At 34.0% G+C, this 22900-nt stretch overlaps 1 protein-coding gene across 1 annotated transcript in view; it reads left to right on the top strand.

Moving 5' to 3' along the window:
- The window catches only part of FBXL17 (F-box and leucine rich repeat protein 17), a 477493-nt gene that overhangs the window by 19223 nt on the left and 435370 nt on the right, over positions 1-22900 (top strand). Inside the window, exon 4 of the mRNA XM_065875233.1 lies at positions 14142-14273. Coding sequence (XP_065731305.1) covers positions 14142-14273 — 132 coding nt within the window. The remainder of the gene's footprint in view (positions 1-14141; positions 14274-22900) is intronic.

The raw sequence follows: 22900 nt of genomic DNA, 5'->3' as shown, positions 1-22900 counted from the left end.
TTACAAGAAGTGGTAAAGAGAGTTCTTCAGGCTGAAATAAAAAGACACTAGATAGTAACTGAAAGCCATATGAAGAAAAAAAGAATGCGAATATAAGTAACCACATAGGTAAATGTAAAAGATAGATTTATTGTATTTTTGGTTTTTAACTATTTTTTTCTATTTGATTTAAAAGGCACATGTATAGAACAGTATTTACAAGTCTTTGTTAATGGGCACATAATGTATCATCTGTGGTAATAACCATATAAAGTAGGAGGGATAGAGATGTACAGGAATAGGGTGTATACTATTGAAACCAACATGGTAATATTCAAATAAGGTTATTATAAGTTTCAGATGTTAATTGTAATCTCCATGATAACCATTAAGAAAATAACTAAAATATATACATGAAAGTAATAAGAGAATCAAATGGTACACTGCATAAAATCTACCAAATACAAAAAGTGCAGTAATGGAGGAACTGAGGAACAACAGTAAAAAAAGTATGAAACATACAGTAAATGAATAGCTAAACGGTGGAAATAAATCATTCTTTATCAGTACTTTAAATATAAATAGATTAAATTCTCTAAAAGGCAAAGATTGGCAGAATAAAAAAAAATAAATCATGCATATAAAGTCTAAAAGAGACTCATTTCAGATAACAGACACAATGAGGTTGAAAGTAAAAGAATGGGAAAAGATATTCCACTCAAATACTAATAACCAAACAGAGCTAGAGTGGCTATACAGATGGTCCCCAGCTTATGATGGTTCAACTTAAAATTTTTCGACTTTATGATGGTGTGAAAGCCATATGCATTCAGTAGAAACTGTACTTCAGGTTTTAAATTTTCATCTTTTCCCAGGCTGGCAATATGTGGTATGACACTCTCTTATGATGCTGGACAGTAGCAGTGAGCTGCAGCTCCCAGTCACCCACACAATCATGAGGGTAAACAACTGATACACTTATAACCATTCTGTACCCATACAACTGTTCTCTTTTTCAATTTCAGTGAAATTACATAAATACTCAACACTTTATTGTAAAACAGGCTTCATGTTAGATGGTTTTGCTCAACTATAGGCTGATGTAAGTGTTCTGAGCCCATTTAAGGTATGCTAGGCTCAGCTATGATGTTCAGTGGGTTAAGTGTATTAATGCATTTTTGACTTACGATATTTTCAATTTATGATGGGTTTATCAGGATGTAAGCCCATTGTAAACTGAGGAAGATCTGTATTATCACCAGAAAAAAAATCAATTTTAAGTGAAAAAAGGTTGCAGGAAACAATGAAGGTCATTATGTATTGATAAAAGTTTCAGTTAATCAGGAAGATATAGCAATTATAAACATATATGACTCAAACAACACAGCCCCTAAATATATGAAGCAAAAATGGAAAGACTTGAAGGGAGGAAAAGACAGTTTTACATTAGTAGTTGGAGACTTTAATAATCTACTTTCGGTAATGGAGAGAACAACCAGAAAAGATCGACAAGAAACTAGAGGACTTGAACAATGCTGTATGCCAGTTATACCTAACAGGCATATACAGTAGGCTACACTCAACAACAGAAGAGTACACGTGGAATATTCTTAAGATTAGATGATAGTTTGGACCACAAAACAACTTTTAATAAGTCTGGGAAGAAGATTGAAACCATGCAAGTATCTTTTTTGACTATAATGACGTGAATCTAAGAATCAGTAACACGAAGAAATGTGGAAAATACACAAATATGTGGAAGTTAAACAGCATACTCTTGCACAACCAATCGAACATTGAAGAAATCGCAAGGGAAATTAGAAAATACCTTGAAATGAATGAAAATGAAGACACAGTACAGCAAAAATTATGGCAACAAAAATAATGTTTAGAGAGAAATTTATAGCTGTGAAAGTTTATGTTTACAAAGGAAGAAAAATCTGAAATTAGTAACTTAATTGTACTCCTGGAGGCACTTGGAAAAGAAGAGCAAACTAAACCCAAAGCTAACAGAAGGAAGGAAATAATGATCAGAGCAGAAATAAATGAACTAGAAAACAGGAAAATTATAGATAAAGTCAATGAAACCAAAACTGGTTTCTTTGAAAATACCAACAAAAATGACAAACCTTTAACTATATTGATGAAGAAAAATAGAAGATTCAACTTACTAAATCAGAAATTTAAGAGTAGATATTACCACTAACTTTATAGAAATAAAAAGGATTATACAAGAAAATTATGAACCACTATGTATACCACAAACTGGATCACCTAGATGGAATGGGTAAATTCCTAGAAATGTAAAAACTACAAAAATGGACTCAGGGATAAGTAGAAAATCTGAACAGATTTGTAACAAGTAAGGAGATGGAATCAGTAATAAAAATCCTCCCAACAAAGCAAAGTCAGGAATCAGATGGGTTCCCTGTTGAATTTGGTTTAACAGATAAAGAAGAATTAATACCAATCCTTCTCAAACTCTTTCAAAATACTTAAAAGAAGGCAACACTTGCTGATTCCTACAAGGCCAGCATTACCCTGATTCTGAAGCCAGACAAAGACACTACAAGAGAAGACAACTACAGACCAACATCCGTAATGACTATAGATGCAAAAATCCTCAAAAAAACATAGCAAACAGAAGTCAACAATATATTAAAAGGGTTATATACTGTGGCCAAGTATGACTTATCCCATGAATGCAAGGGTGACTCAACATACAAAAATCAGTCAATGTAATACACCACATTACCAGAATGAAGGAAAAGATCCCACATAATCATCTTAATTAGCTCAGAAAATGCATTTGGTGAAATCCAACACCTTTTCATGATAAAAAAACACACAAACTAGGAATAGAAGGGTCTTTCTCAACATAATAAAGGTCAGATGTGACTAAGCTACAACTAATATCACACTCAATGGTGAATAGCTGAAAACATTTCCCCTAAGTTCAGGAACAAAACAAGGATGCCCAGCTTTTGCCACTTCAGTTCAAAATTGTATTGGAAGTTCTAGCCAGAGCAATTAGGAAAGACAAAGAAATAAAAAGCTTCCTAATTGGAAAGGAAGACAAAAAACTACCTCTATTTGCAGATAATGTTTTTTATACGGTAAACCCTAAAGAATCCACAAAAAAACTGGCCTAATAAATGAATAATTCCATTTATCATGGCATCCATAATAATAAAATATTTAGGAGTAAATTTAGTCAAGCAAATGCAAGACTTATACACTGAAAATGGCAAAACATTTTTGAAAGAAAGAGGACCTAAATAAATGTAAAGTCATCCTGAGCTTGTGAATTGGAAGACTTAATATTGTTAAGCTAATACTACCCAAAGTGGGCTACAGATTTGATGCAGTCCCTATTAAAATTCCAGTGGTGGTTTTTGCAGAAATGGAAAATCCATCCTAAAATTCATAAGGAATTTTAAGGGACATAGAAGAGTCACAGCAATCTTGAATCCAAAGAACAAAGTTGGAGGATTCATACTTCTTTATTTTAAAACTTACTACAAAGGTACAGTAAATAAAACCATGTAATATTAGCATAAGGATTGACATATAGACCAATGGAGTAGAATTGGGAGTCCACAAGTAAACCCTCACATCTATGGTCAGTTGATTTTTTTTACCACAGTGGCAAGAACATTCACTGGGGGAAGGAACACTCTTCAAGAAATGGTGCTGGGAAAAGTAGATGTCCACATGCAAAAGAGTGAAACTGGACCCTTACCTTATACCATCTACAGAAATTAATTCTGAATGGATCAAAGAACTAAATTTAAGAGCTAAAACTGTAAAACTCTATGAAGAATGTATAGGTACAAATCTTCATGACCTTGGATTTAGTAATGGTTTCTTAAATATGACACCAAAAGAATAGGCAAGAAAAGTATAAAACAGATAAGGTGGACTTGATTAAAATTAAAAACTTTTTTTTTCAAATGACATTCTCAAGAGAGTGAACAGACAACCCATAAAATGAGAGAAAATATGTAGAAATCATATATTTGATAAGGGTTTAATATCCAGAATATATAAAGAACTCTTACCATCCAACAATAACCCCCCCCCGAACTCAATTGAAAAATTGGCAAAGTACTTGAATAGATATTTATCCAAAGGAAAAATACAATTGGCCCTCAAGCACATGAGAAGATGCCCATCATCATTAGTCATTAGAGAACTGCAAATGAAAATCATGAGACATCACTTCACACCTACTCCAATGGATATTAATAAAAAAAAAAAAAGCAAAAACCAGAAAATAAGAAAGTGCAGTATGGAGGTTCCCTAAAAAACTACAAATAGAACTACCATATGACCCAGCAATCCCACTACTGGGTATATACCCTGAGAAAACCATAATTCAGAAAGAGTCATGTACCAAAATGTTTATTGCAGCTCTATTTACAATAGACCAGAGATGGAAACAACCTAAGTGTCCATCATTGGATGAATGGATAAAGAAGATGTGGCACATATATACAATGGAATATTACTCAGCCATGAGAAGAAATGACATTGAGCTATTTGTAATGAGGTGGATAGACCCAGAGTCTGTCATACAGAGTGAAGTAAGTCAGAAAGAGAAAGACAAATACCGTATGCTAACACATATATATGGAATTTAAGGGAAAAAAATGTCATTAAGAACCTAGGGGTAAGACAGGAATAAAGACACAGACGTACTAGAGAATGGACTTGAGGATATGGGGAGGGGGAAGGGTAAGCTGTGACAAAGCGAGAGAGAGGCATGGACATATATACACTACCAAACGTAAGGTAGATAGCTAGTGGGAAGCAGCCACATAGCACAGGGAGATCAGCTCGGTGCTTTGTGACTGCCTGGAGGGGTGGGATATGGAGGGTGGGAGGGAGGGAGATGCAAGAGGGAAGAGATATGGGAACATATGTATATGTATAACTGATTCACTTTGTTATAAAGCAGAAACTAACACACCATTGTAAAGCAATTATACTCCAATAAAGATGTAAGAAAAAAAAAAGAAAGTGCTTCTTCAGATGTGGAGAAATTTGAATCTTCATACATCGCTAGTGGGAATATAAATGGTGCACATACTGTGGAAAACAGTTTGGTGGTTCCTCAAAAGATTAAACATAGAACTATCATTTGACCCAGCAATTCCACCTAGATGTTTACCCCAAATAATTGAAAACAGTGACTCAAATAGATACTTGTTCACTTATTTTCATTGTATCATTATTCACAATAGCTAAGGGGTAGAAACAACCCAACTGTCCATTAAGAGATGAATGAATGAATGAAATGTATGTCATGCAATGAAATATTATTCAGCCTTATAATGGAGTGAAACACTGTACATGTTACCACATGAATGAACTTTGTAAACATATGCAAAGTTAAATAGGCCAGACACAAAGAACAAAGAACACATATTATAAGATTCTACTTAAATTACCTAGTATAGGCAAATTCCCAGAAACAGAATGTAGGTAGAGGGCTTCAGGGGCTAGGGGAAGTAGGAAATGGGTACTTGTTGCTTAATGGGTAGGGAGTTTCTATTTGGGGTGATGAAAAAGTTTTGGAAAGAGTGGTGTTGGTTGCACAACACTGTGAATATAATGTCACTGAATTATATACCTAAATATGGTTAAATAGCAGTTTTCATGTTTGATATATTTTACCACAATAAAGGAAAAAAGAAACATGTTTTTAGATGCTGAATTTCTGTGAGATAAAGGAAGATGTCAGTCTCATCTAATCTTTACATGTTCTAGTGATATTCAGTCAACTAAGTAAAGAACAAGTATGTAACTTTTATGAGTATCTACCGTGGGTAGGGCACTGTTCATATATTCCAACTATATGTTGATACATTTAATTTCTCTTTTGATTCACAGCCACTCTGTGAGATAGGTATTATTTCATTTTTATAGGTGAGGAAGCAGTTACAGAGAGACCATAAGTAATTTATCTGAGACAAAGTAATAAGTGATAGGGCTGGCATTCTTATCCAGGGACGTCTTGAGTTCATACTAAATCCACTTAGCTCATTTCCTCCCCTTTTCAGATTACGTGACACTCATTTTATCCCTATAATGATAAGTGATATTTATAATGAGACTGAGAAACTAGAGATCTTGAAAAGCCTCCTTTATCAAAATGTGTTACATTTAGGTAGTTTAAGAATGTTTTAAGCATTCTGTTTCTAAATTAGCATCACAGTTTGCAAAGGGAGGTAAATAATATTTTGGGTGCTTTCTATATGACAGGCTTTGTATTTTGTGCTTTCATATTTTGTTGTCCAATTTAATCTTCACAGCAGCGCTGAGGTATTTCAGGATGAAAAGTTGAATCTTTTGGAAGTTAAGTAACTTGTCCAAGTTCACATAGTTGGGAAGGTATGGAGCCAATATTCTCATTAAATTTTGCTTGATCTCTGAATCATGTCATGTGGAATCATATCTAGGATTTTAAGCTGGAATTTTTAGTTCAATGACTAGAGAGAAAATTTTTCATCTGTAACTGGGAGTATTGAGCCTTCATGTAATTCAAGAAGGCTTCTTTCTGGAAATTTATCTTTATAGTATTGAATACTTCTAAAAAGTTCTCTTCACATGAATCCTAATAAATAGTGTTCTAATAGCTTCCTTCTTTACCCATTAATAATAATAGAGGTATAAAACATTTATTTAGTACTTTTATATGCTTTGCAGTGTGCCTTAATAAGCATTTCCATTTGTGTTATTTTATTTAAAATCTTCTCCACAACCCAGTGAGGTATAGGTAGGCATTGTTATAATTCAGCATAAGCCTTCTGGGCCTGAGAATGGAAGTTGGTCAGTTAACTGAAAATCAGTTAAATGATAGAATCACAAAAATCAATATGTACTATAAACATTTTAATTAAAAAATACTATATAACTGTAGATTCATTAGTGAGTCTTCGCGGGCCTCTCACTGTTGTGGCCTCTCTCGTTGCAGAGCACAGGCTCCGGACGCACAAGCCCAGCGGCCATGGCTCACGGGCCCAGCCGCTCCGTGGCACATGGGATCCTCCAGGACCGGGGCACGAACCCGTGTCCCCTGCATCGGCAGGCGGACTCCCAACCACTGTGCCACCAGGGAAGCCCTATTAGTGAGTCTTTTGATACAGGGTCAGGGCCTTTTTCTTGAGTTAGAGACAGCTAGTTAGAATTTGACTTTATTTTACTTAAACTATATCAATGATGTGGCACCCATGATTTTCAGTTGTTTTTTTTTTTTAAATTGAAGTGGGACAGGTAGTCACTACTTATGAAGGAATATGGGTGCAGCTTGTTTTAGAATATGATTTTCCCAATATTTTATAACTTTATAGTTGTCACTGAAAACTAATTCATCAGCACTTTTTTATGGCTTTCATTGAACATAAAACATTCAACCTACTTTTTTTTAGCAAGAGCTTTCTTTTTCCTTCTCATTTGTCGGTTTATTTAATATCTAATGTAATTATGTTATAATAATTATAATTAGAAAAAACAGGTTTGGGAAGAAATATCACTTTCTCTTGACTGTTTTTTTTCATCTCAGGTTTTATTGACATTTGCTGTTTCATTGTGTTGATTTTTTTTACTGTGGCAAAATCTACATAATATTTACCATTTTAACAGCTTTTGAGTGTGCAATTCCAGTGACTTTAAGTATGTTCACAATGTTGTGTAACCATTGTAGGCTCTCTTCTAATTTCTAATTAGCATACTTTCTGGGCCTATCTAGCTACCTCCTGTAAGTAGAATCATACAATATTAACTCTTGTGTCTGGCTTATTTCACTTGCATAATGTTTTCAGTGTTTATCTATGTTGTAGCATATATCAGTTTCATTCCATTTTATGGCCGAATAATATTCTAGTGTATGTATAAACCATATTTTTTTCTACTCATCTGTTGATGGCTTCCCATGTTTTTAAAGTTAAGCTGCAAAAGTTTTAATCACAGTATTTTAAAATTTGAAACATTAATAATAAGTAACAAATGTTTCTATGTACTGGTGCTAAAATAGCATTTTTGCTGGTTTTCTAAAAGATAAAAAAATCTTTTTAGTGTGTAACAAATTAATCAAGTGATTATTCCATGTATGTTCTCAATTTTCATTTACTCTTGAGTTATAATTATACATCATGCTAGTACAACTAAAAAATAGTATTGGTACACATTTTGGGACCTTATGTAGCATATTTTCATGTATTAAATGGAATGTTCTTTAAATGAGGCAAAGTTAGACAATATAAATCTAGGAAAAAGATTCAAATTTGAGTCCTTAAAGAGGGTCAGATGAGTGGCAGTTTGAAAAATTTGCTTTCTTTCATATCTCATTGTCTGTGCTACTCTACTACAAATGATGAAACTAATGAATCAAATTATGAAATTGTCATTTTTATGACTTCACAAACGTGAATAGTTAGCATAGTTGGGTGAAGTTACTAGAATATATGGATTGGGTATTCTTCACTGTTTTCTTTTGCATGTGTATAATAGTGACAGTGGTGACATATTGGGAATGGAAAGTAGAAGGAACAACTTCCCTCTTCTGTTGAAGGTGGCGTACCTCATGTTTTAAAAATATGTTCTTAATACTGGTTTTGAGCAGATTTCGTGTGACATTGGAAGACCTAATCTTATTTTTATCCCAGTGGGTCCCATGTTCTGGTTTCAGTTATCTAGATTCTTTGTCGAAGTATATTCTTCCTAAGGTGTTTGTTTTATTACAAAAATAACTCAGTAACAGCATATAGCTTGCTAAAACAAATTCTCAAGGGTGGTGTGCAAAATTTTAATTAAATTTTGAGGTGCTGGGAAAATCACCTCCAAATATTTTATAGAAAAATTTGAGGGCTTCCCTGGTGGTGCAGTTGTTGAGAGTCCGCCTGCCGATGCAGGGGACACGGGTTCGTACCCCGGTCCGGGAAGATCCCACATGCCGCGGGGCGGCTCGGCCCGTGAGCCATGGCCGCTGAGTCTGTGCGTCCGGAGCCTGTGCTCCGCAATGGGAGAGGCCACAGCAGTGAGAGGCCCGCGTATCGGAAAAAAAAAAAAAAAAAAAAAAAAAAAAATTTGAAAAATACCTTTGGAGTTCTTGAGCAAAATTGTGAATAATCTTAAAGGATTATTACAAAGAAGAAAAGAATAAATCAAAGACAGTCCTTTTTATATTATGTTTATTTACTCTAGTCCATTTTCAGTTTTAATTACTGTCATGTGCTAAAATGAACCATGGATTAATAGGTGGACTAGCTTCATTTAAGTGATAAAGTGGCTACTAACAGCCTTTTCATTAAATGATTTCTTCAGGGTTGACTGATGGGTGCCCTTGACATATTATTAGAGTTAGAGGAAGGCTTCTATTACTGTCCATCTGACTTGCACCTTTCCTAGGGAACTAGATATTGGACTTGTATTGATAAAGATTCAGAACCTCTTAAATGACATACTGGGGTTCTATGTCTTAGGTAACTAAGACCATTTACTTGGTGAAGAGTGAGAGTTAGGATTGGACCTGGCATGAGTGTCAGGTGCAAATAGCAATGAAGGACAGGCTGGGTGTGAATGGATAGGTGTGGTTGGAGCTAAAATTTCACAAGGTTGATAACCTCTTTTACCTGGAAGGGCCCTCAGGGAGGAGTTTTCCATTATCCAACCAAGGTGAGTGGTGGTATTCATCCTGTCAATATCAGCCAGATAGGTATTCTTATCTTATGATGAGTAGTTATTATTTCAGAATGTTCTTTGGTAAAGTAGAAAGTATTATGGAGGTAATTTTGAGGTGTTTGTAGATCCTTTAGCTCTATTGACTTTTTGCTGGGATAAGGTAAGAGTTAAGGATGGGGGGACTTCCCTGGCGTTCCAGTGGTTAAGACTTCACCTTCCAGTGCAGGGGGTGTGGGTGCAATCCCTGGTCGAGGAACTAAGATCCCACATGCCTCACGGCCAAAAAACCAAAACATAAAAAAACACAGAAGCAGTATTGTAAGAAATTCAATAAAGACTTTAAAAATGGTCCACATCAAAAAAAAAAAAAAAAAAAAAGAGTTAATGGCGGTAAGCTTGATACAGGAAGAGATCACCTGGCTGGTGCACTAAGTGTTGAAGTCTCTTTATTGCTCCAGCATCTCATTAAATTGACAAATAAGACACTGGAATAGTGACAGAGGAAAAATATCAACTTTATTACACAGAAAGGCTAGATTGGGAATGTTGCTTAGTAATAGAGTTAAATAGGCTTGTTAACTCAAACGCTGGAGTTTGGCCAGGGGACCCAGTCGTCATCTACTAGGCTGGACCAGCAGTGTCCTGCAAATGTAGAAGTAGATGCTTGCTCCTTGTGGGCAGTTTGTTCTCAAGCGGAAAAAAGATAGAGATGAACTGAACACGTTCAGCTTATTAAATACAAACTAATCAGTGTAGAGACCAGAAGTTAGACCAGTTGAACTCCTTCCAGAAGAAGGAAGCAGTGGTAGAGAAGAAGCATTTGCCCCCTATGTCTGTATGTATTTTCTTGATTTATCCATTTTAGACCATCCCAGGGGTCCCCAACCCCCGGGCCGCACAGCAGGAGGTGAGCAGCAGGTGAGTGAAGCTTTATCTGCCACTTACTATCACTCCGCATCGCTCGTATTACCACCTGAACCTCCCTCCCCTGCATCCGTGGGAAAATTGTCTTCCACGAAACCGGTCCCTGGTGCCAAAAAGGTTGTGGACCGCTGATCTCTGCTGTTTCCTTGCTATGGAAAGATGAGGATTTAGCTCACTATCGTTTTCTATCTCCTATGCCCTCATTGTGTCAAAATAATTCTGTTATAATTTTGATTAAATAAGTATTCAGTATTTACGTTTTATAATTACCTGCCTTTCTTTTCCCTCTGGAATTTTGTTTTTATTGGAATGAATAAATGTCTTTTTGTCCTCATTTAGTTTACTTAGTTTTTATATCTTATTAGTGATGGAGTCCACAGCTTTCCCCCAGTTGCTTTAGTATACCTGTATGTATTTACTTCGTCGAATTTATTTTCTTAAAGTAGACAGCAGTCTGGACTTACTGTATATAACTACTCTTGCATTAATGGTCATCTTAGTATCTTATCTTCACCCTTATTCTCAATGTTTTCCTCACCTTGCTGTTCTATTAGATGTCCTATTACCTAGATGTCATGTGTTCTTTCTCTTGATGTATTCTCATGTTTTGTAGAGCACAGATTGTAATAGCTTCCTGATAAAGAATATATGGGAGGTACATCTTTTGAGAGCTTGCATGTCTGAAAATGTCTCTCTTCTACCCTCAAACTTAATTCATAGTCTGAATCCTGAGTACAGTATTCTAGGTTTGAAATAAGTATTCTTAAATAATTAAGAAGTTTGTTGCCTTTTTTATCCTTAATCCTCTGTATGAAATCTGATTCTCACTAGAAGTCTAGAATATTTTTTTATACCTACGATTATGAAATTTTATGATGATTTGCCTTGATACAGCTCTGCTTTTGTCATTTGTATTGGACATATGAGTGAGTCCTTTTAGTCTGGAAGTCCATATCCTTTCATCTTGGAACATTTTATAGAATTATTTCTTTTAATTCTCCATTTTCACTGTATAAACTTTCACATCCCTACATTTTCTGGAGTGTGCTTCTGCTGTCAGCTGTGCATGGCATACCCCAAAGACCCTATGGTTTACTCCCCTCAGTGAACTCCAGTCTTCTGCTATTGTGGGAGCGTGGGCAGGGGCAGGCTGTGCAGAAATGAGGAGGTGATCTGAGTGCTTAACAACTACTTAAGTAGACTTTCAAGAATCCTGGTGGTTTTAAGACCAACCTCGCCCTCACTGCCAGACATATGTGAGCTTATTGGGAGTTTTGTAGTGATTATCATATTGCTTTTCTGCTTTCCCCACTATTGGCTTTGGATTCAGCTTTCTGGCGTCTAAGTAACATGCCATTGTATGTTTGTTCTAGAAATATATGTGCCTCTTTAATGCATTATAAGATCTGGTAGTAGATCTAATAAACATGATGAATACTGATGAACAAAAATGATATTTCACTATCTGCATAACAGTAGTGTTATATGAAATTATCTTTGATTTCTGTTGTTTACAGAGTCACACATGCTACTAAACTACTTTGATTTTCTGTTTAATAAGTGAAAGAAAAGCTAAAGTTCATTTAGAGAATAGTAAGAAAATAAAAATGTACTCTTTTTTTTTTTTTCTCATCCATTTTACTGGAATCCCTGATTTCCACCTGTGGACCCAATTTAGAACTCTTGAATTAAGTAGAACATGGTGGTATATGAGACCATAATCATAGTTTCCTTTATTTGTCCATTTTTCAAAGAGGCCTCTTTATAATGAATAACTCTGATCAGCCTTTTCATTCATTCAACAAATATTTACTAGGTATCAACTGACTGTAAGACACTGGGCACCAGGCCTATGTTAGTTAAACAAGCTTCAGTCTTCATGGAGTTTACATTTCTAGTGGAATATATAATTGGTTATAGTGTTACCCAGATTAAAATAAGATGGCTTGTATATATCACCACCCCTGGAAAAACTAACTGAAATTGCATATCTTTCTGATAATATCATTACTTTACTTGAAACAGGACTTGAAAGTTTTTATTACAAAAATAATATTTATTTTTAAAAAGATGTAAGAAGACTGATAGAAAAAAAGAACAGTACCCATTATTGCACTGATCAGAAATAACCACTGTAAACACCTTGGTGTATATTTTATCTCTTTTTTATATACATGTGTATAATTAAGTATGTATATGTATATTTAAATGTGCCTAATTTGTTTATAAAAATTGAATTTATTATAAAAACATGTACAGTTTTTGTCAAGTGTTTACTTCAAGTTAATGGCTATATAATACTCAATTTTATAGAAACACCATAATTTATAACTTTAGGTTTTCTGTATTTCACTATTTAAAAAAAAATTCTTGTGCTAATTTCTTGTAGCTAAATCTTACCAAACACCTTTAGTTAATTATTCCAGTAGTCTTTATGAATAATTTTAAATATATGGAAAATTTGAAAGAATTTTACAGTGAACACCCGTATACCCACTACATAGATTGTATAATTAACATTGTAGTATGTTGACTTTACTATGTTATCTATCCAATTATCCATCCCTCTTATATTTTTTGGTAAATATTTAGAAGCTGAGTCATATAATTTTCAGGCAAATTTTATAAAATTTTTTCATTTATGCTAACTAGCCCTCCAAGAAGATTTTTAGTACTAATTTACACTCTTACCAGTGGTGTATCAGCACACTTTGAACCCTTGCCAAACTGGATTTTATTGTCTTAATGTAATTTTTTAGACAATTTTTGATATATAGGTTTTTAGTAAAGTTTCTTATTTTATCTCTAAGATGACTTTCTTTATATGTAATACTTATAAAACATTTATTTATAGTTTGCTTTGATCATCTAATTTCTACTGTAGATTTTGAAAAGAAATTATATAATTTGTTCTTTGTTGTACTTAATGTTTTTTAAGGGGAACATTGTATCTGTTCAGTAGCTGTTTAAGGTACACTTGAGATTTCAATCAGGAAATCACTAGTCCTTTTTTTTTTTTTTTAGTTTATGCAATAAGTGTGTATATAAGTATTAACTAGAATATTGGCTATAGCATATTCAGTCTTTTTTCTCTTTCACAGAATAAATGAGCTGATGGAGAAAAATGATACATTGGGGCAATCAGAACTAGAAGTAGAATCTCCTGAATTAAATATTTGTTCACTCACTGGACCTTTGTCTCACTTTTGGACCTTGGTTTTATTCCTTGGACCTGTGTTCCATTCAGTCTAACACTATGACTGATAAAAAGACTCAAGAGAAATTAAGACATGAATTTGAAGTGTTATGGAATCTAGGCACCTAGGTGGGCATATAATATGTGAGGCAGTTGAAGCAAGGAGATAATTAGAAGGTGAAAAGGCTTACACAACACTATTTTAAATAATAGATTGCCTACATTCTATTTTAAGAGTAATTTATAAGCAATTATTTAACTTTGGTATGGCTATTTAAAAAAATTATATGGAAATCCCACTAGAAATATGTCACCTTTCTTATTTTTGGAGCATTCAGTCAAATCTCTTTGTTTACAGCTGGGCTCAAAATGCAGAGAACTCAAAGATATTCATTTCGGCCAGTGTTACAAGATCTCAGATGAAGGCATGATCGTCATAGCTAAGGGCTGTCTGAAATTACAAAGAATATACATGCAGGAAAACAAATTAGTAAGTACTTATTACCATTCTTGTGTTTTTCATTTTGTTTCTAACTCTTGAATTCCTTATAACTTAGCTTATAAATTTTTTTCTGCTTATTTTTTTTGGATGGTTTAGAGGCAGATTCTACTTAAAAGCAAGAATCTTCTCAAAACAATGATTTGTATAAATTGATTTTATAACTGTGTGGGTGCTTGTATGTGGTACTTACATGTTAAAAATTCTTCATTAGCATGTGCTAATGTGCTTTTTTCTAAACTCTGACAGTGGAAAAAATTAATTTGAAAAAATTAAATTTGGCTGCCAAATATAAGTATGTAGTTGTCGTTCCTTCTGATTCCCCTAGGGATTGTAGTAATTTTAGATAGTTAGGAATTTTTAATATTCGGGAAGATGTATGCTTGTGAAATAGAGCCTTTCACTTAGTATGGTGTAAAATGGGACTTGGTAAATTGAGACAGATAATCTTGTTTTTAGTTGTAAAGACTACTAGTTTAGTTACATAGGTTTTATATTATATTTTAAGCACATGTGTAGGTAACTCATTTACACTTATTGTATATTATAAAGATATTTAAAGCCATGTAATTTTCTCTTATTGAGATATACTTTATATATCATAAAATTCACCTTTTTAAAGTGTACAGTTCAGTGTTTGTTAGTATATTCACAAAGTTGTGCAGTCATCATCACTAATTCCAGAACAGTTTTATTATCCCAGAAAGAAACCCTTTGCCCATTAGCTGTCACTCTTCATTTCCCCTTCCTCTAGCCCATGGCAACTGGTAATCTACTTTCTGTGGACTTTTGTCTCTTCCAGACATTTCATATAAATAGAATCACACAATATGTGGTCTTCTGGGTCTGCCTTCTTTTACATACCATATTTTTTCAAAGTTCATTCCTATTGTAGGATGTATCAGAGCTTCATTCCTTTTTATGGCTGAATAATATTCCAAATCCATTTAATATTGCTTTGATAGGTATATAGTACAGGTTAACAGAAAAAGTTGTCACTGGGGAGGCATTAGTAGAGTTCTCAATGTTGAAAAATACTGTACGTTAAAATGTAGGCAAGGTGGTCCTGAATATGTATATTTACAAAGAAGATTTGCTTTTTAACTGTATCTTCAAAATAACGAGATATTTTAGTTGCCCCTTGGAGTTAGTTTACAAAATTTGATAAATACCTCTCACATAGTAATGTAAGTTTTGAAAGGTCTCTGGAAGCCTCAGCACTTCAAGTGAGACAACGCTTTTTTTTAAAGATTACAGTTAGAAAAGTTGAAATACTATGAATTAAAAGTAAACACTTTTATTACCATGTAGAATTATCTTTTTCTGTGAAATTACACAGTAAAAATACTTCCTATTCCTGTTCACATTTAATACAAATTTAATAATCACTCCTGAGGCATTATGTTCTTGTGGATAGAGTAAGGTCTTCTGGGTAAGAGAGAATGAATTTTTGAATCCCAGTATCCATTTACTTGCATTGTGACCTTGGGAAAGTTACTTAAGATCTTTGAACCTCCTTTGCAAATGGGGTTATTAGTATTTGTATTTTTGCAGGTTGTGGTTTTGAGGAATAAATGATATAATGTCCTTAAATTGTCTAGTATGAACTCTTGACTCATAGAAGACAATAAAAAACTAGTAGTCTTTATGAGAACTTGACCATATTTTTTGTCCATTGGTTTCCACTTTACACTCAAGATAAATTAAAAGGTGGTAATCCCAGCTTACAATTTTTATATTTCTCACATAATGGGAATATTTGTTGAGTGATTAATATTTGTTTTCTTGTTGAGCAAAACCAGAAAAACATTTTTCTTGACACATTAATAATTTTGGTCAGTGGTTTTTCAAAAGAATTAAACCATATGTTTTGAAGGTTCTAGTTATGTTCAAATTTCTTTAATATTGTGGTCCATTAGAAAGGTGTTATATACTTAAATGCTAAGGGAATCAGTTTCCTGTGTAGTGTTATTCAGTAAACACTTTGATTTCATTGCAAATCAGAAGTGATTTTGCTAAATCTTAAGTAAAGTTCAGTTCAATGAAATTCTTTCAATTTAAGGTTTTTAGAAAGGGAAATTTAGAATAGTATGAGCTCTTTCTGTTGGACAGTTGAGCTGTTGATAACTGGTCTCCCATAGGAACTTTAGTTTGTATTTTTAGAATTTATGAAATAAGGAGAAATATTTGAATTACTTGCAAAGCTACAATTTTAAGTAGATTGGGTTTTTCACCCTGAGATGTATTATTGTTAGTCCTTTAATAACAAACATTTTTAAAAGGGTGAGTAGAAATAATAGTCTGATTAAAGGCAAATAATATTTATATATGCATATATATAATCATACCATATATTTAATTACAGACAGGAAATAATAAACATCATTAAATACGACAAACAACTAATAGAAATATTCAGTACTCAGGAGAATATTGTGTCTGAAAGGATGCCAACAGAACTTTACCTGTGCAGATACTGATCATTAGCTAAATTATTTCGCTAATTCTCTTATCAGTCTTCTCAAAAAGAATCTTCTCAAAATAGTATTAGAGTTTTATTGTGTAGCCTAAAAATAATCGTAGCATAGTGCTTTTTTAAAGTATAAACTTTGCTGACTTTAAAATATCAAATTGGTTGTTTTTATATATGTTGACAGTATATGACTAAGTATACATTTTTTTCATATTATATCTTGGCCTTTAGATGGCAGCATTGTCTTTGTATATTTCAGTGACATAGCTTTTGTGTCCTTGATGTAACTATAAAGATAAAATGCTCGTACATGGTTTCTGCAGATATTTATGGTTTATTTTTAATTTTGTCCTTTAGATGGTTTTAGGGAAATTTTCTTTAAAACTATGAAATAATAGTTGCATCTAGAGTGTTACAAGGTGAACTTGCTATCTTACACAAAGTAGCAAGATACTCGAATATTCTTATTTGTGGCACTGTAAGTAAGGTACACTTTAGCATAGGGAAAGGATTCCTGTATTTATCACAAGGAGTTTTATTCAGGTGGAAAGAGGACAATGATCTGACAGCTTAGTACTCAAATGATTTATGGTGAGGCAAATAATTGAGGACATACATGTAAAATCTTACCCCCAAAGAGTGAGTTTTTGTTTTAGTAATTTTTGAGTGAGACAACTGCCATACACCTACATGGATGTATTTTTCATTTGCTATAAAACTGTTGTATAGACTAAAAACAGATCTGAGGAATACAACTATAGTGGGTGTCTAGCATATTATATCCAACTGTCTGCCGTCTTTATTATTATTATTATTTTTTGCGGTACGCGGGCCTCTCACTCTTGTGGCCTCTCTTGTTGCGGAGCACAGGCTCCGGACGTGCAGGCCCAGCGGCCATGGCTCACGGGCCCAGCCGCTCCGCGGCATGTGGGATCTTCCCGGACCGGGGCACGAACCCGTATCCCCTGCATCGGCAGGCGGACTCTCAAACACTGTGCCACCAGGGAAGCCCATGTCTGCTGTCTTTTAGCTATAGCATTTATATCACTTCTGTGCAGTACTGGCTACAAAATTATTTTAAAGCCATATTTAGTTTGTGTGTATAGTTATTGATGATATACAAACTTCATTAAGTATATTTTCTCTGCTTTCTTACTCTCCTTACTCCAGATTCTGCTTCGCTACTTTTTGGACAGAAGCTCTTTGGGCTGCTTTTTTTAAAAACATTTTTATTGGAGTATAATTGCTTTACAATGTTGTGTTAGTTTCTGCTGTATAACAAAGTGAATCAGCTATATGTATACATATATCCCCATATCCCCTCCCTCTTGCATCTCCCTCCCACCCTCCCTATCCCACCCCTCTAGGTGGTCACAAAGCACCGAGCTGATCTCCCTGTGCTATGTGGCTGCTTCCCACTAGCTATCTGTTTTACATTTGGTAGTGTATATATGTCAGTGCTACTCTCTCACTTCATCCCAGCTTACCCTTCCCTCTCCCTGTGTCCTCAAGTCCATTCCCTACGTCTTGGGCAGCTTTTTATTTGGCTGTAAAATGATGGGGTCAGATAGATTATCTACATTTGTTATCCAACCTGATGTTTTAAAGTACTAGGATTTTACAATTTTGAAAATGGCTTCTATGCTAAGTTCTAGGGTCAGCATATTTGATAGAGATCTCTATGTCTTATATTTATTTGGCTTATTTTATTTTATTTTTTTTGGCTTATTTTTTTTAACACCTTCTACTCTGTAGAGTTGAGTTATGAAACTAGTATAGATTTCTGAGTTACCCAAGAAAGTAGTAATGTATTATGAATAGATTTTAGAAAGTTTTAGGGAAATGTTAAATGTTTTCTGGTTAAAATTTGATTTCCCAATGGTTAATTATGACCTTTTACTTTTTCAACCTCCTGGTGAAGTATTTTACAGTTCTGTGCCATCTCCCATAGTCCTTTGGCTCTTGCTATAACATTATTTGTAACATTGTTTGTTCATTGTTTTTAATTTTATTATCCTTTGGAGGCTTACATGTATCATGTAGGACCTAAATTTACCTCTCTCTGCTTCCTTCTGGGATGAATGAGGCAAATACTGAGTGTGAGTTGAATTGAACTCAATTCATATCTTGATCCTACTGTTTCTTAATCATGTGATTCAGTTAGTTATCTTAATTTTTGTACTTTCATTTCCTTGTTTGTAGAAAAGATATAATACTACCTCAGACTTGTTCTTATGAGGATCAGACTAAATGAGATTGAGGTGAAGTACAAAATATATGGTCCCAAACGTAGGAAGTTCTTTAATAAATGTTTTTTTTTTCTTCCTCTCCCTATCAGAGTTCACTTTCTGGAGTCTACCAGTTTGAATTGGGCTGTGTCAGTACCTACTGTCACTTACTATGTTCTGATTTCATCTGTTAGTTACCCACAGTTTAATTCTTATTTTGCTGCTTGCTGTGGTTTTGAGGTTGTTGCATCAGCTAAGTGAATAGACTGGTAGCCATGTTATCATCAACTAGGGTGAATAAGTAAGGTAAGCATTTGCATCAGAGCTTAAATAACAGTAACTAATTCAGCATTATATTAAGGCTTGCATTTCCTGACTCTTCTACTTCTCAACTTAGAGTTAATACATTAAGGGGTTTGGTCCCTGCTACTCCCCAACACCCCCACTACATTCTTGTTACCTTATTCCTCAGATACTCCTTGTGAAGTGAGTTTACTTGTAATCCCAGACATAAATAATGTACATTTATGAAGAATTCCATTTTACAAGTACTCACTTCAGCCTCCAAAGTCTCCAAGGGTAGATATTCGCCTTCAGTGGCCTTTCTTCTCTGAATGGATGAGGCATTTACTGATACTGAGAGTGGTAGTTTCCAATAAACAGTGATGCATGCATATGGCATTCTAAAGAAGGTGACCTAAAGTTAATAAACTTCATCTTGTTATTGTATACTACCTTTCAGTATTTTGCTGTCATTTTTTGATATCTGAAAATATTTAATAATAGTTATCTCATTGACTGTTTATAATGTACCAGGCACTGTGTAGTTTTACATAATTAATCCTCACAACCACCATATGAGGTAGCTTACTTTTTTAAATTTTTATTTATTTATTTTTATTTTTTGGCCGTGTCACGTGGCATGTGGGATCTTAGTTCCGGACCAGGGATTGAACCCGCACCCCCTGCATTGTAAGTGCAGAGTCTTAACTTCTGGACTGCCAGGGAAGTCCCCATGAGGTAGTTTATTTTTATTCCATTTTACAGATGAAGAAATTGAGGCCTAGAAAGGTTAAGGGACAACAGATAAATGTCAGAGTCAAGATTCTAACCCAGATCTGTTGGACTCTCAAAAGTTTGTCCTCAAGACCTTTGATTGCATGGATACATCACAGGTGGAGCTAATCCATATATGCTTTTGAACCAAGCAATAATTTCCGAAAGGCATTATCCCCATTAAAACACTTAACTGTCAGGTGCTGTGAGACATCAGAGGAGGAAATTAGCTATTAGCATGAGCAGAAGATCCTTTTGCTAGGATAACTGATTTTAGGGGAAGCTGCTAGTACCAATGGAGATACACTGAAATCTTTTCTAGGAAAATTAGTAAAATTACCAAAGAGGAAAACTGTCTTCAGGATAGTGTTTAATGTTGGTTTTAATCCTGTATAAATGTGAACATAATGAACTTTTGTAGAATTGCACTCATTATGCAAAAGTTTTTACTTGGCAAAAACATAATATTGTGTTTTTTGTGATACTTGGATTCAGAAGCTAAATACCATTTCATTTTTGTTCGATAGATTTAATAGAAATTTTAATGGATTAACGAACTGGTAACTTTCTACTCTATTCCTTAACACTGTTTCAGATGTTGTTTCAGTGGGGTTAACATTTGAATGCCTACTATGTGCCAGGCACTATGGAATTTAAAAAGAGTTATATTGCCAAAGAAAGAATATCATTTTCTAGTGATAAGTGCTATGGAAATGCCAATCGCAAAATAGTTACTTGTGTGAGAGATTAGGGAGGAATCAGGAAATCCTATAAATAGTAGGTGACATTTATAACTGGATCTTGAATGATATATAATGATGTGGCAATTGTGCCGCAAGCAAACATTTTTTTGAGGAAAGTGATATCATTAACAGACAAGGCATCAGAAAGATATGTGGAATGTTTAATAAGTGGTAGGTGTTAAAGTAAGATTAGGATTATATCAGGCTGGTGGGGGAAGTGTTCATAGTTGGGTCTCTAAAGGAAGGTGGGGACCAGGTTGTTAAGTTTCTTGAGTGTCATGCTAAGAAATTTATATTTCTCTTGGTAATTGGGATTATACCTGGGATTTCAAATGTGAAAGGTGATCAAATTTTTCGGTCTTGTATCTTTGTTTTAATTTTAGGAACTTAAAAAAACTTGGAATACTGAGAAGAATAATAACATATATATGCCCATCACCTAGACATCAACAGTTGTTAACATTTTGTTAAATTTGTTTCCTCTTCTTGAATTAATAAAGCAAATAATCTTTAAGTCTCTTGTCTTGCATCCCATGTTATTCCACTATCTCTTTCTAGAGGCAACTACTGTGATGATCTAAAATGCTTAAAAAAACAACTGCTTTAACAGACATAATGGATACCATGAACAACAATATAATACTGTTCAGTATGTGGTCCCAAATAGTTTATATCTGATATTATATGGTTAAAATCTGGTCTCACAAAGTGTGTCAATCTACAGTTTGCATTTTTACTTTTAAGTTGTTTTTGATATGTAGCCGTAATGAATATGTAATTCATTTTTTTAAACTTTTAGTATCCTATATATGTATATATCTCCTGTTTATCCATTTTATATTGAGGGACACTTATATTGCTTCCGTCGTTTTGCTATTATAGGCAGTGTTGCAATAAAATCTTGGTGCAAGTCTCTGTGCTTATCTGTGAGAATTTCTCTAGGATCTATTCTAGAAATGTAATTTAAGGGAGCAAGGATGGGTACTTTTGGAAATTTTTGCTAGATAATGTCAAATTGCTCTCCATAAATAACTGTAATTACAGCTGTATCATGCTGATGGATTGTCAACTCTTTTGAGGGTGGAGAGTATCTAGTTATCTTTTCATCCCATCCACCTGCATGTTGGCACATAATAGTCATTCAATAAATGTTGGTTTAGTGACAAATGGCTTACTGCTGAATTAAACATACTTTTAAAAACATATTTCTTCCAGTATTTTGGGAACATGCTTTAAAAAGAAGGTGGATTTAAGCATATAAATAAAAGCTTGAAAAATAGGTTAAAGATGCAGAGTCAGTGGTTTTCTGACTTTTCAAATAAGTAAGTTTCTTTGATCTAGTTACTATATTAATGATGCCATTCTTCATGTATCAAATTTATCTAGCCAGAGTCATTAATGTTCTCAAGGAGTATTTTCTGGGACAATATTTTTTTTTAACAGTGTGGAGTTCTGATCAACTTAGAGTATAATTTCTATTCTTGTCTGAATTACATTGACTTGAACATTCGTACGATTAATAAAATTGGTTTTATTTTGTTCAGTGATATTTGAAAGATCCACTTGAAAAAAAAGTTAAAATGTTATTTGGCAGATTTTTCAGTCTGAAGAATAAATACATTTTTATTCGTTACATATTCTTTATTAGAGCTTACTGTCTCTCTTTTTAATCTGTTTTTCTATTTTCTGTTTTTCTCCTGTGGGTATCTTTTTTATCTATCAGGTATCTGGATAAGAACATGACTGAATTGTATTCCATCATTTGTGAAAGGCATAGAAAACCATAAAGAATGAGTATGTGTGTGTGTATGTATATTTTTCTTCCCCTGTGAACCAGTTTGGTAGAGGGCAAGCAGTGACTTTGATAATATCCAAGTAATTTTTCTTTGGAATGCATTAATTTTTTTACCCAGCATATTTATTTAACATTATATAAATTTAGTAATACTAAAATTAGTTCACAAATTTTGGGAGCCCATCAGCTGATGGTAGGAGTTGCTCAGATGCAAACACGATTGCAGGAGGAAGCTAGCCTAGTATTAAAAACTCTGATACAGATATTCCAGTGTTGATAATGCAGAATTTATTATAGCTAAAAATAGGTGACTCTAAATAGTA

This window comes from Phocoena phocoena, chromosome 3 (genome assembly GCF_963924675.1).
Source record: "Phocoena phocoena chromosome 3, mPhoPho1.1, whole genome shotgun sequence".
Classification (NCBI taxonomy): domain Eukaryota; kingdom Metazoa; phylum Chordata; class Mammalia; order Artiodactyla; family Phocoenidae; genus Phocoena; species Phocoena phocoena.
The sequence above is the reverse complement of the archived record's forward strand: the minus strand, read 5'-3'. Positions and strand labels throughout refer to the sequence as shown.